This window comes from Lotus japonicus, chromosome 6 (assembly GCF_012489685.1).
Source record: "Lotus japonicus ecotype B-129 chromosome 6, LjGifu_v1.2".
NCBI classification, from domain to species: domain Eukaryota; kingdom Viridiplantae; phylum Streptophyta; class Magnoliopsida; order Fabales; family Fabaceae; genus Lotus; species Lotus japonicus.
In genome coordinates, this window is record NC_080046.1 from 56,757,057 (window position 1) to 56,770,585 (window position 13,529).

General features: G+C 37.9%; 1 protein-coding gene across 1 annotated transcript; it reads right to left on the reverse strand.

Annotated features, from left to right (window-relative positions):
• Window positions 1–11,939: 11,939 nt before the first annotated feature.
• On the reverse strand, window positions 11,940–12,927 carry LOC130725974 (class-10 pathogenesis-related protein 1-like). Its single transcript, XM_057577169.1, has 2 exons — window positions 12,645–12,927; window positions 11,940–12,481 (listed from the first exon to the last, which is right to left on the reverse strand). Exons 1-2 carry the CDS (start codon window positions 12,826–12,828, stop codon window positions 12,189–12,191), a joined length of 477 nt encoding a protein of 158 aa, XP_057433152.1. The 5' UTR covers window positions 12,829–12,927; the 3' UTR covers window positions 11,940–12,188.
• Between the last annotated feature and the right edge of the window lie 602 nt (window positions 12,928–13,529).

Genomic DNA, 13,529 nt, shown 5'->3' on the forward strand with positions numbered 1-13,529 from the left:
TACGGACTCGCACACGCAACTCCCACAATTAGGCGTGTCGAGTCGATCCAACCCATCGGGATGAACATACGGACTCGCACACGCAACAAATGACAACGCCAAGTCGGTTCACTCAAAAGAGTCGAACATACGGACATTGCGCGTGTCCAATGACTATCGCCGAATCGATCCAATCCATCTGATTGAACATACGGATCCGCGCGAGTCGAAAGGTTATCGCTGAATCGATCCAATCCCTCGGATTGAACATACGGATTCACGCGAGGTAAAATGGCAATCGCTGAATCGATCCAATCCATCGGATTGAACATACGGACTCACGCGTGCCTGGGTGACTACCGCCGAATCGATCCAATCCATCGGATTGAATATACGGATCCGCGCGTGTCGAAAAGTTGTCGCTGAATCGATCCAATCCCTCGGGTTGAACATACGGATTCACGCGAGGTAAAATGGCAATCGCTGAATCGATCCAATCCCTCTGATTGAACATACGGACTCACGCGTGCCTGAGTGACTACCGCCGAATCGATCCAATCCATCGGATTGAATATACGGATTCGCGCGTGTCAACAATTATTGCCGAATCGGCCCAACCCGTCGGGTTTGGACATACGGATTCGCGCCGCAAAGTCGAAGATACACCCAACAACATAGCTGCTCCAACAGCACAACCACAATAGCTGCTCCAACAGCACAACAACAAACGCTGCTCCAACAGCACCACAACATCTACATACTCGAAGCCCCTCAACTTTCTCAATGCTGGGATCCGACGACACTTCTCGTTTTCCAAAACTATGATTTGCATCCAAAGCTTCCTTCCGAGATTATTACCATTACTTAAAGATTTAGAGGTTGTTTAATGTCTTATGAGTTTTCTTTACAAAATAATTATCCTTTTAGTCTTATCGCGAATCCTATAAGTTCTCGGGATCTCCTAATCCCCAAATGACTCCAGAGAATGTCTCGATCCATACAACACCACAACAAGGCCCGAATCTCATTCGTCCTTTCAAGCTTTCTCAAAACTCTCAAAATAAAATCGGCATGACCTGCCCGCTTTTCTCACCGTTCAGAAACTCAGATTCCAGTACAGAGCATATTCAATTCATCACAATCAACAACATGTCATATATCGATAAATCGCATCATAAACACTTAACACTTAGCATATAAAGCATGCACCACACATCCTAGATTACCCACATAACACATAGCATGTAAGTCAATCTCAAAAACATTCAGTAGATGAATCATCTACATTGTCAGCCGAAGCCTCAGAAAACATTTTCCAATCACACACAATTCCAGTGCATAAACAGTAAACAATGTCGAAACATCGACCCTAAGCATTAACTAGAGATTCAGTGAGAAGCCCTCACCTGTAGATTCTCCAGGACGATCTCCTAACACTTGTTCACAATCAAAGGCTTGCTCCTCTGGGAATTCCTCAAAATTACCTTTAGAGCAAAACCACAGAAATACTATCAGAATCTATCGAAAACTAAGTTATTGATACTTACTAAGGTTACTCAAAGTAATCTATACTCTAAGGTACGATAATCTAGCGCGAAAGACAAGTTTTCGGAAAAGGAAATTTTCCTCCTCCTCCCCTATAGGGCTCGGCCACTTTTGGTAATTGTGGGGCTCGATTTTTCTTCGATCAAACTTGGTTCCTATGCTTTCATAAGCCGTAACTAAGGGTATTCTGAACTCGGAAAAATTATCGGATCAAAAACTGTCACAGGGGTATTTTGGTCATGATTTTTAACTTAGGATTTTCAAAACTGAAATCCCAAAAATAAAATTTTGCAGGGACGTCACCAACGACGTTTATGACAACTAATCCTACTAGCACTAAGCTAAGGCGATAGTTTTCAGCCTAAAGGTTGAAGCTTTACACCAAAAACTCCAAAAATGGGTATTTTAGGCTCAAATTGATTCCGGCGGAATTCCGGCGACATAACGGAAAATCTAATCCGGCAGAAGTGATCTTGGGCGCATAAGGAAGAGGTTTAGAATCAGAAATGAAAGATTCAGGATAGTTTTGCAAAAACCCATAAACTATCCACTCAGAAAACTCTACAGAAAAGCTATGGAAAAAGCGATCGGAGGTAAGGATTAGCGACTATACCTCGAAGCCTTGAAGTAGCAACTGATTGATCGACGATCAAACAAGTAATGAAGAAAAATCTTCTTCCTTCTTTCTTGTTGAAGCTCGCGGCCTTGGAGAGAAAAATGGAGGAAAATATGTGTTTTTCTTCCTTTCTTTGCTATATATAGAAGATGGAAATTCGCGGGAAAATGAAAGTTTCGCGAATCTGATTTTTCCGGCGTCATTCTCCGTGAATTAATAGATATGTTTTGGCAAAAGAATTTCAAAACTATAAAGAGGTCTCCTTGTATTTTTGGCAACTAATGCATAGTCGGTATAAAACTATTTTACCCGATAAGTTGCTTTTTGCATCGGATGTCGGAATGGAAAACTTCCTTCTGAAGAAAGATTGAAATCATCAAGAGAAATGGGTGTACGCGTGTAGAATATTCATTTGAAGCTCTGAATAGAAAAAGTCTTCATTGTCGAGAAATTCTAGGGTTTTGAAATACCAGGGATTCGGTTTCGGCAAACTTCCGATGATTGGAATCGGACGTTCGTAGATTCTAGAGTTTCGCCTCGAAACGATTGTGATATATGGAAAAAGAGAAGTTCTAACATTTCTCTGAAGATTTTTGGAATTAACTTCCGTCGTGCCTAAAAGTGAAAATTAGCTATATACTAGGGTTTCTGACCTAGGTTTAAGCGTAAAACGATCGTGCTATAACTTTTATCGATCATAATGCAATCCTTGAACTTTTCCTGAACTTTCTCCTTCATAAATATATTTCATTTAATAAACTTTCGTTCAGGTTTCCCTTCACATTACATCAACCCTAATCGTGAATAGGAAGTTTATTCACTTAGCATAAGCTTAAAAACTTGGGCCTTACATTACTACCCTCCAAAAAGAAAGTTTCGACCTCGAAACTTAAGGGTTAGTAAATAGTCCTGGATATTGTTCTTGAATCTTCTCCTTCAGCTCCCATGTCGCATCACCAGTGTCTTTATTCCAAATGACTTTCACTAACTCGATTTCCTTCCCTCTCAACTGTTTTATCCGGGAGTCACCGTTCAAATTTAAAACTCGACTTGAGTCTTAATACCTCGTGCATGACGAGACTCATCCCCTTAATCATCAATTCGTTGACCACTCATAAGCTAATCATCTTCTTAATATCCAACAATCCATTATTGTCGTCTTCGTCCTCAAAACATTCCTCACTCAAACCAGTTTACACTTACTGAAATCCCTAACGCTTCGCATCAATCGGGATTTATCCTCTAGAAGATCAAATCATAACTATACCTCAAGGGACTTAACTAGTCATTTCGTCATCCGATCCTCCAACCTTCTGAGGTTTAACTACTATCGTAACTGCTATCACCACTACATCCCTTACTCACACACGATTTCCAACTCCCCAAGTCAATCTTAATCATAGGATTCTCCTTCAACTTATCAAAATTCACTTGCTAACTCTAGCATACATCACCGAAATCCATAACAAAGTTCCATTCACCATTAGACTCTGAGTAGCTTGTCCAACTATGATAACTTCAAGTATTCATCTTAATACTAACATTTTCCTTCTTGTAACTTGATTACCATCTTGTCGATAAACTTCTTAATCTCCCAATCAAATTATGACAAACTTCAAGTCCTATACACTTATGACAAGAATTAATAGACTTAAAACCTAAACCTTTTCCAAGTTTGGATCTCTGATGCTCTGTAGCTCTCCAACATTTCCTAAAAGAACATTCATCTCTTACAACGACAACTCCTTCCCAAAGAAAATCAATTACTTAACACGAACTTTCCTCCCAAATCCGACTAATCCTCGATCAATTCAAATTCATCTTACACATCCTTCTATCAAAGTCCATATCCAGCTGTGATTCCGAATATCACCCCCTCAATATTAAGTTGATCAAGCCTAATACATCGAAGGTGAAATTTAGAAAAAGCCCACTGGAACAGTCAATGAGTTCCTATCATCCAATAGTCACAAATATCCTGACCTCACATCCTCAACAATTCCGCTACGGAACTACACGCCCTCGACATCATACGTATACTATCCATAAAAAATCTCTATGAGATTCATTCTTCAGCTTCTAGCTTCCTTTTAAACGCATCGGTAGAAGACTACTTTCTAAGCTTAGCGTGTCATTCTAAACCTCGTATAACTTCTATAGCTAAAATACGAGCTACGGTCAAATAAGGTATTAATAGGCGTAATAACTATAAGGTCAAAGCTTAGACAGTATAAGTAAGTTAGGTGTGTTTGCACACGCTACGAGAGTAATGGAATATATTATACTGAAATGAGAAAGAATGGTTAGAAAGTTACCATCGTTCTGTTAAGTTAGACAAACAGTTAGTACTCATCATAAGATAGCATTTCCATAACTATACAATATGATTAAGCAATAACTTCAATCAATTTAAAGCGAAAAATCGCTTGCAGACAATCAATTTTCACTCTTTGCAGAGTCACACAACCTAGCACAGAAGACCTATTCCCCAACAACTCCCGAAAGACTCGACAGGCTCTGATACCACAATGTAACACCCCGATTTCGGTGGCGTCACTTTAGTAACCAAAAGTAAACTTAATGCGGAAAAACGTGAAATATTTTTTTTCGATAATAACTAAGACAAGACTGAATTAAATAAAACCCAAATGCGAAAAGCAATAAAACTATTATCCAATATATATTTACAACCCCCGCTGTAAGTACCCAACCTCGTCACGAGTAACCTCCAGTGACGGAAAGTAGTAGAAAAGAACGCCCGTAGGCAAAAGGTATAATCCAAAAGAAAGGTTAGGTGTCTGCAACACTGTCCCTCAAAATAAGAATAAGTCAGCCCAGATGGCCTAAAACAAGACCTCTTAAGTCCAACCAACTCTCTGTGATTCCCGTAAATGAACCACACAAAAAGCTATAGGTGGGAAACTACCCTGTCCCCAAAGAAAACAAATGATGTTCAGAGCTAAGACTCTACTCCTACACTAATCCCATCTCGAGGAGCTCACACCAGCACTAAAACCTACATGCTAGCATGATCGTCGTCCGAATTCGAAATCCAGAACGACCTAGTCTATGTACACCATCCGTCCTCCGCTCGCTATCGCGATGCGCTCCTATTCCAGCATCCCAACTCTAGTTTCCCCCGAAGGGTGAACCGTCGTGAACCAGTCCGTCAAAGACATCTGACAAAGGGCGTTTGTCCGCCAAAGCACACACAGAAGACGCGAGGGTCAACTCCAAAGAATTACATAAATAATAGCACCAATAGATATAGATAAGAGAATAGCCACTTAGGCTTATAGCTAGGGATAACATCCTAGGGTTGCATATTCCATAATGAACTTAACAACAATAATAACAATTAACATGTTCCAAATAGGATTAACAAATAACAATCACACTCGACAACTAAATCAGTATGCATGAATGCAGGATGATTAGTCAAACAACGTCTCCGAATCTCACTCGACACGTCGTCACGTGTTCTAGGTAAATTAAAGTCTCTAAAAGCTTACCCTAAGGTAACGTCGATTCTGCGACAAAAGACACTTCTTCACATCAACATAGTAACTCATGATGATCTCCGGATCATCCGACTCATCTCAATCCGATGGTCACAACTGCTCAACAAGCAAAGAGTATCACATACTCGGAAACTACCGGTTTCCCGGACTTATCCCCAGGATAGCCCAACAATTAGGCATGTCAAGTCGATCCAACCCCTTGGGTTGAACATACGGACTCGCACACGCAACTCCCACAATTAGGCATGTCGAGTCGATCCAACCCCTTGGGTTGAACATACGGACTCGCACACGCAACTCCCACAATTAGGCATGTCGAGTCGATCCAACCCATCGGGATGAACATACGGACTCGCACACGCAACTCCCACAATTAGGCATGTCGAGTCGATCCAACCCATCGGGATGAACATACGGACTCGCACACGCAACAAATGACAACGCCAAGTCGGTTCACTCAAAAGAGTCGAACATACGGACATTGCGCGTGTCCAATGACTATCGTCGAATCGATCCAATCCATCTGATTGAACATACGGATCCGCGCGAGTCGAAAGGTTATCGCTGAATCGATCCAATCCCTCGGATTGAACATACGGATTCACGCGAGGTAAAATGGCAATCGCTGAATCGATCCAATCCATCGGATTGAACATACGGACTCACGCGTGCCTGGGTGACTACCGCCGAATCGATCCAATCCATCGGATTGAATATACGGATCCGCGCGTGTCGAAAAGTTGTCGCTGAATCGATCCAATCCCTCGGGTTGAACATACGGATTCACGCGAGGTAAAATGGCAATCGCTGAATCGATCCAATCCCTCTGATTGAACATACGGACTCACGCGTGCCTGAGTGACTACCGCCGAATCGATCCAATCCATCGGATTGAATATACGGATTCGCGCGTGTCAACAATTATTGCCGAATCGGCCCAACCCGTCGGGTTTGGACATACGGATTCGCGCCGCAAAGTCGAAGATACACCCAACAACATAGCTGCTCCAACAGCACAACCACAATAGCTGCTCCAACAGCACAACAACAAACGCTGCTCCAACAGCACCACAACACATCTACATACTCGAAGCCCCTCAACTTTCTCAATGCTGGGATCCGACGACACTTCTCGTTTTCCAAAACTATGATTTGCATCCAAAGCTTCCTTCCGAGATTATTACCATTACTTAAAGATTTAGAGGTTGTTTAATGTCTTATGAGTTTTCTTTACAAAATAATTATCCTTTTAGTCTTATCGCGAATCCTATAAGTTCTCGGGATCTCCTAATCCCCAAATGACTCCAGAGAATGTCTCGATCCATACAACACCACAACAAGGCCCGAATCTCATTCGTCCTTTCAAGCTTTCTCAAAACTCTCAAAATAAAATCGGCATGACCTGCCCGCTTTTCTCACCGTTCAGAAACTCAGATTCCAGTACAGAGCATATTCAATTCATCACAATCAACAACATGTCATATATCGATAAATCGCAACATAAACACTTAACACTTAGCATATAAAGCATGCACCACACATCCTAGATTACCCACATAACACATAGCATGTAAGTCAATCTCAAAAACATTCAGTAGATGAATCATCTACATTGTCATCCGAAGCCTCAGAAAACATTTTCCCATCACACACAATTCCAGTGCATAAACAGTAAACAATGTCGAAACATCGACCATAAGCATTAACTAGAGATTCAGTGAGAAGCCCTCACCTGTAGATTCTCCAGGACGATCTCCTAACACTTGTTCACAATCAAAGGCTTGCTCCTCTGGGAATTCCTCAAAATTACCTTTAGAGCAAAACCACAGAAATACTATCAGAATCTATCGAAAACTAAGTTATTGATACTTACTAAGGTTACTCGAAGTAATCTATACTCTAAGGTACGATAATCTAGCGCGAAAGACAAGTTTTCGGAAAAGGAAATTTTCCTCCTCCTCCCCTATAGGGCTCGGCCACTTTTGGTAATTGTGGGGCTCGATTTTTCTTCGATCAAACTTGGTTCCTATGCTTTCATAAGCCGTAACTAAGGGTATTCTGAACTCGGAAAAATTATCGGATCAAAAACTGTCGCAGGGGTATTTTGGTCATGATTTTTAACTTAGGATTTTCAAAACTGAAATCCCAAAAATAAAATTTTGCAGCGACGTCACCAACGACGTTTATGACAACTAATCCTACTAGCACTAAGCTAAGGCGATAGTTTTCAGCCTAAAGGTTGAAGCTTTACACCAAAAACTCCAAAAATGGGTATTTTAGGCTCAAATTGATTCCGGCGGAATTCCGGCGACATAACGGAAAATATAATCCGGCAGAAGTGATCTTGGGCGCATAAGGAAGAGGTTTAGAATCAGAAATGAAAGATTCAGGATAGTTTTGCAAAAACCCATAAACTATCCACTCAGAAAACTCTACAGAAAAGCTATGGAAAAAGCGATCGGAGGTAAGGATTAGCGACTATACCTCGAAGCCTTGAAGTAGCAACTGATTGATCGACGATCAAGCAAGTAATGAAGAAAACTCTTCTTCCTTCTTTCTTGTTGAAGCTCGCGGCCTTGGAGAGAAAAATGGAGGAAAATTTGTGTTTTTCTTCCTTTCTTTGCTATATATAGAAGATGGAAATTCGCGGGAAAATGAAAGTTTCGCGAATCTGATTTTTCCGGCGTCATTCTCCGTGAATTAATATATATGTTTTGGCAAAAGAATTCCAAAACTATAAAGAGGTCTCCTTGTATTTTTGGCAACTAATGCATAGTCGGTATAAAACTATTTTACCCGATAAGTTGCTTTTTGCATCGGATGTCGGAATGGAAAACTTCCTTCTGAAGAAAGATTGAAATCATCAAGAGAAATGGGTGTACGCGTGTAGAATATTCATTTGAAGCTCTGAATAGAAAAAGTCTTCATTGTCGAGAAATTCTAGGGTTTTGAAATACCAGGGATTCGGTTTCGGCAAACTTCCGATGATTGGAATCGGACGTTCGTAGATTCTAGAGTTTCGCCTCGAAACGATTGTGATATATGGAAAAAGAGAAGTTCTAACATTTCTCTGAAGATTTTTGGAATTAACTTCCGTCGTGCCTAAAAGTGAAAATTAGCTATATACTAGGGTTTCTGACCTAGGTTTAAGCGTAAAACGATCGTGCTATAACTTTTATCGATCATAATGCAATCCTTGAACTTTTCCTGAACTTTCTCCTTCATAAATATATTTCATTTAATAAACTTTCGTTCAGGTTTCCCTTCACATTACATCAACCCTAATCGTGAATAGGAAGTTTATTCACTTAGCATAAGCTTAAAAACTTGGGCCTTACACTACACGAACCCTAGTAGAGGATTTTTAGGAAAGAGATAAATATGTTTATCATGTTCTCTATCTTATCATGTATAAGTAAAAGTATTTATAAATTTAGAGTAAAAGTATAATTTTATACATAAAGTTTTTTTTTTCTCTTCTCTATTCAACCTAGAGATGGCAGAAAAACCCACACTCGCGGGGCCCAACCCAAACCCAACCCGAAATTTCGGGCAAAACCCAATTTCTTTGGGTGTGGGTTGGGTTTGGGTTTCACCCGAATTATAAAACCTATTTGGGTTCGGGTGTGGGATTGATTAAACTCAAACCCAAACCCGAAGTCTTATGCATGTAATTACCAGTCCTTATGTATATTATTAAAGTTACTAATAAGTAGGGTTTTCTTTAATTAGACATTTAGAATTGGGATGTCTATAAATCTATGAATTATGTTGTTTATAAGCTTATGTTTATGAACTATATTTTTCCTTTGTATTTGAAAGATGATGAAATTTAATCTGCTTATGTTCATGTTATTCTCTTATGCACAAGTTGTTTTCGGGTCGGATTTTTAGATTTTTTTGCGGGTTCGGTGCTCACATCGGGTTTTGTGTTTGAGTTTGGGTAACCCGAAACCCAGGGGTTTGGGTTTGGGTTTAAGTTTTGCACCCACATTGAGTTTGAGTTTGGGTTTGGGTGTTAAGTTTGGGTTTGAGTGTGGGAATGACTAAACTCACACCCACGGGGCCCGTTGCCAACCCTAATTCAACCAAATAAAACAATAAAAATTTCAACACCATTAATTTTCTCTTCTTTTTCTCTATATTGTTATATGAGACTTTTTTACATTCCTGGTGTAGTTTTCAAGTTTATTTACCAATTTAGTGCAAGTTTTAAATTATTTACGAATTTAGTATAATCGCCACTAGCATTGGCGATTTCATTATTTTGTTTCTTATGAAATCGCCACCACCATTAGCGATACATGAATTTTATTTTATTTTTCAATTTTTTCTATTAGTCTCGCTATTGATATTAGAGATTTCTATTTTTTATACTGGTATTGTCACTGCCATTGAAGATTTCAATTTTTTATTTTTTTTTCATAAAATCTACAATGACATTGGCGATTTCAATGAATTAGTATATGGCCACATGGCAAAAGACGAAAAAGACAGAAAAAAATTGAGAGAGTGCAAAAGAAAATATATTGAAAACATGATTTAGTATTTTTAAATAAGGAAAGGAAGTTTCAAGAAAAAAAAGGAAAGGAAGAAAATTTTAAAAAAGTAACAGAAGAAATGAATGGTGATAAGATAACAAAAAGAAAGGAAAGGTGAGAAAGATGAGAAAGGAAGAACATGTGAAAAAAAAAACTTCAGAACATTTGAAATCTCCAATGCCATTGTAGATTTCATGAAAAAAAAAATTGAAATCTTCAATAGTAGTGGCGATGATACCAGTAATTAAAATATGAAATAAAATAAAATCTCCAATGTAAATGGCGACACTAGTTAAAAAAAAATTAAAAATTCATGTGTAGCCAATGACAGTGGCGATTTCATAAGAATTAATTTTTTTTTAAGAAAATCGCCAACGCTAGTGACAATTTATACTAGATCTGTAAATAATTCAAAACTTGCACTAGATTCGTAAATAAGTTTGAAAACTACCCCAATAATGTAAAAAAGTCGTTATATGAAATAATCTATAATATATTCTTACCTATTCTTTTTATGTCCACATTTTCTTTACACATCTTCTATTTTCTGACTTTTTCTCATGAATGTGGACAGACTCAAGTGTCCTAAAAATGAGGTGTCGGTCCCCCAAAGAGATTTTTTTCCTTAATAGCATAATATATTGATGTTAAATTTGCCTCCTATAAATCTTTCTACTACCTCTTTTAATTTAATATTTTTAGTTTTATTTAATATGTTAAAATTTCTCCTCGTCATCAATGGTTTTGTGACATTTGTCCCTACTCATGAACCAATAAAACAACAAAGCATGAATCTCCAATTAAAATAATCAGTGTTAATAATTAATGAGTGGTGTGTGTTCATATTTCTACCATAACCTAACGAGTTATGTTTCATCCACACCTCTCTTTTGAGGTGGAGAGGTGGAATAGTGAGAGAGATAGGAAGAAAAGAAAAAGTAAGAGAGAGAAAATATGAGATGTGATAGATAATAAGATGAGAGAGATAAAAATAAAAAGAGATGGAAATGAAGTGTTAAAAAAATGAGGTGTGTATATATCATTACTCATAACCTAACATGTCTTTTATTACCGCGAACATGAAAAAACTTCAAAATTGTAGTAGTTGTGTCATTCAAATAACAACCCTTATAAATATTATGCATCGACAACACTCATACACACATTTTTGTGGCAATTTTTTCACTTTCATAAATTTTTGTGGTGATTTTAAAAATGAATGTGTAGGTGTGCATGGCCACTACTATTATGACTTATGTGGTCAATTTATACTTTTTGTATAAGTTAATTTGGTAGGTATATATTGTTTTATTTATTAGTTGTGTCCCTTAAGAACAAGATACCTAGCTAGCACATAACACGTCATAGCAGTGGGGGAATTAAAACGTTGACCGGTATATTTTTAATTTGGGCTGCGACTAGCAAATAGGTTTACTTAACGGTCTTTGATTTATTACCGGCGACTAGTAGTTGTTGAAGTCAATGATGTTGAGAATTGCATAATTGTCCCTCAATTTTGATTTTTATTAACATTTGTCCCTCAAGTTCTTTCATTTAACCAACCCATCCCCATTGGCATTTATTCCTTCTACTCCAATTGAACCCAAAACAATCTCACTGCTCATCGATCATTAGCGCAAAGACTAAAATATTTTCATGAAATAGACTTTTCTAATGAGTAGTTTTTTTAGCGGATAAGGGCAACTATATACGTTAAAACATAATCGGCAAAATGTCTGAAATAATACAAGCTTAATTATACTGGAATACTTTGATAATACAGAGTTTTTTCTTGTAATTATGGTATCATTATTTATTGATAAAGGGAAGTACATCACTCATGGTATTACATCTCACAACTCCGCAATAAAAGCAAAGAAAAGAAGGAGAATAACAATTCTAGCCAAATTAAGCACACCACACTTAATATGCCATGGATGAATCACACCATATATAAGCAAATTAACACTTGGAAAATATGCTTGCTTAGTAATCGGGATTGGCCAAGACGTAACCCTCAACTGCCTTGAAAAGACCATCACCCTTTTCCTTGCCTTCCTTGAGCTCTGCTTCAGTGGGTTTAGCATCACCTTTGAGGTGGAAGTGGATGGTGAGCTTTGCAATGGAACCTCCATCAGACCCTGCAATCAATTTGGACTCAAATGAAATCTTCTCCGCGGCGTCTGGTAACCCATCACCTCCAATGACGCTGTAGTTGTATACAAAATTGGCCTCATCAATTGCATCGATTTTGTGCAACACATACTTGTCTTCTCCACCTGCACATGATTCATTGCTTGAGATCATTAGTATTAATGGATTATTAAATATTGGTTAGTTGTAGATTAATTTCAACATAGTTAATTAATTATGATACATACATATATTATAGATCGAGTATGTGTATATTCAATCAAGGAACATATTTATGTGCTTAATTACCTTCATTGATAGTGATTTTTTTTACGGTTCCGACGGCAATTCCATTTCCTTCAACAATTTCAACACTCTTGAAAACAGGAATAACCTTTGGGACGATGGTATCAACATCTAGAACCAAAGCTTTGAAAAGCTTAGCTGGAGCTACGGTAGAGGTGGTCTCGTCGGTGAAAGTAAGAACAGCCATGATGAATTGATGATGATGAGCTAGTAAGACACAAGAGTAGAATGACAGTGGTAGTGGGAGAATGAAATGAGAGCTTAATTGGCTTGTGTGATTTGTGAGCACAACTGAGCCTGCTATTTATAGCATTGGATTGGGGCCCCTTTTATTGTTATTACTATAGTGGTGGCAATACTAAAACTAAAACTAAAACACGAAGATTTGACTAAAAAAGATATAAAAATAACAATTTATTTTGTTTTTGTTATTGTATTTAATGATAAATGTTAGCAATAGCTTATTGGATTTGACATTTAACCGTTTCACAAATAGGTTGGGATATTTGTTAAAGACAATAAATAAATAAAAATCGAACTGAAAAATGTTATAAAAAGAATTTCAATAAATTCGACTCCAATAACTATTACATGTTTTCGGATCATAAGTCACTTTTCAAAAATACGTATACATCATCCACCAACACAATTTATATCGATAGCGCGAATCAAACAACAGAACATTTTAAAAAAGGTGACTCATCCTTACCATATGAGTAAACATATCAAGTCAAAATTGTTTTTATTTAATAGTACAACTTACTATATTATATAAACTTTTCCACCTAACATTTTGTCCCTTACCCCCCTCCACCAACACAATTTATATCGACAGCGCGAATCAAACAACAGAACATTTTAAAAAAGGTGACTCATCCTTACCATATG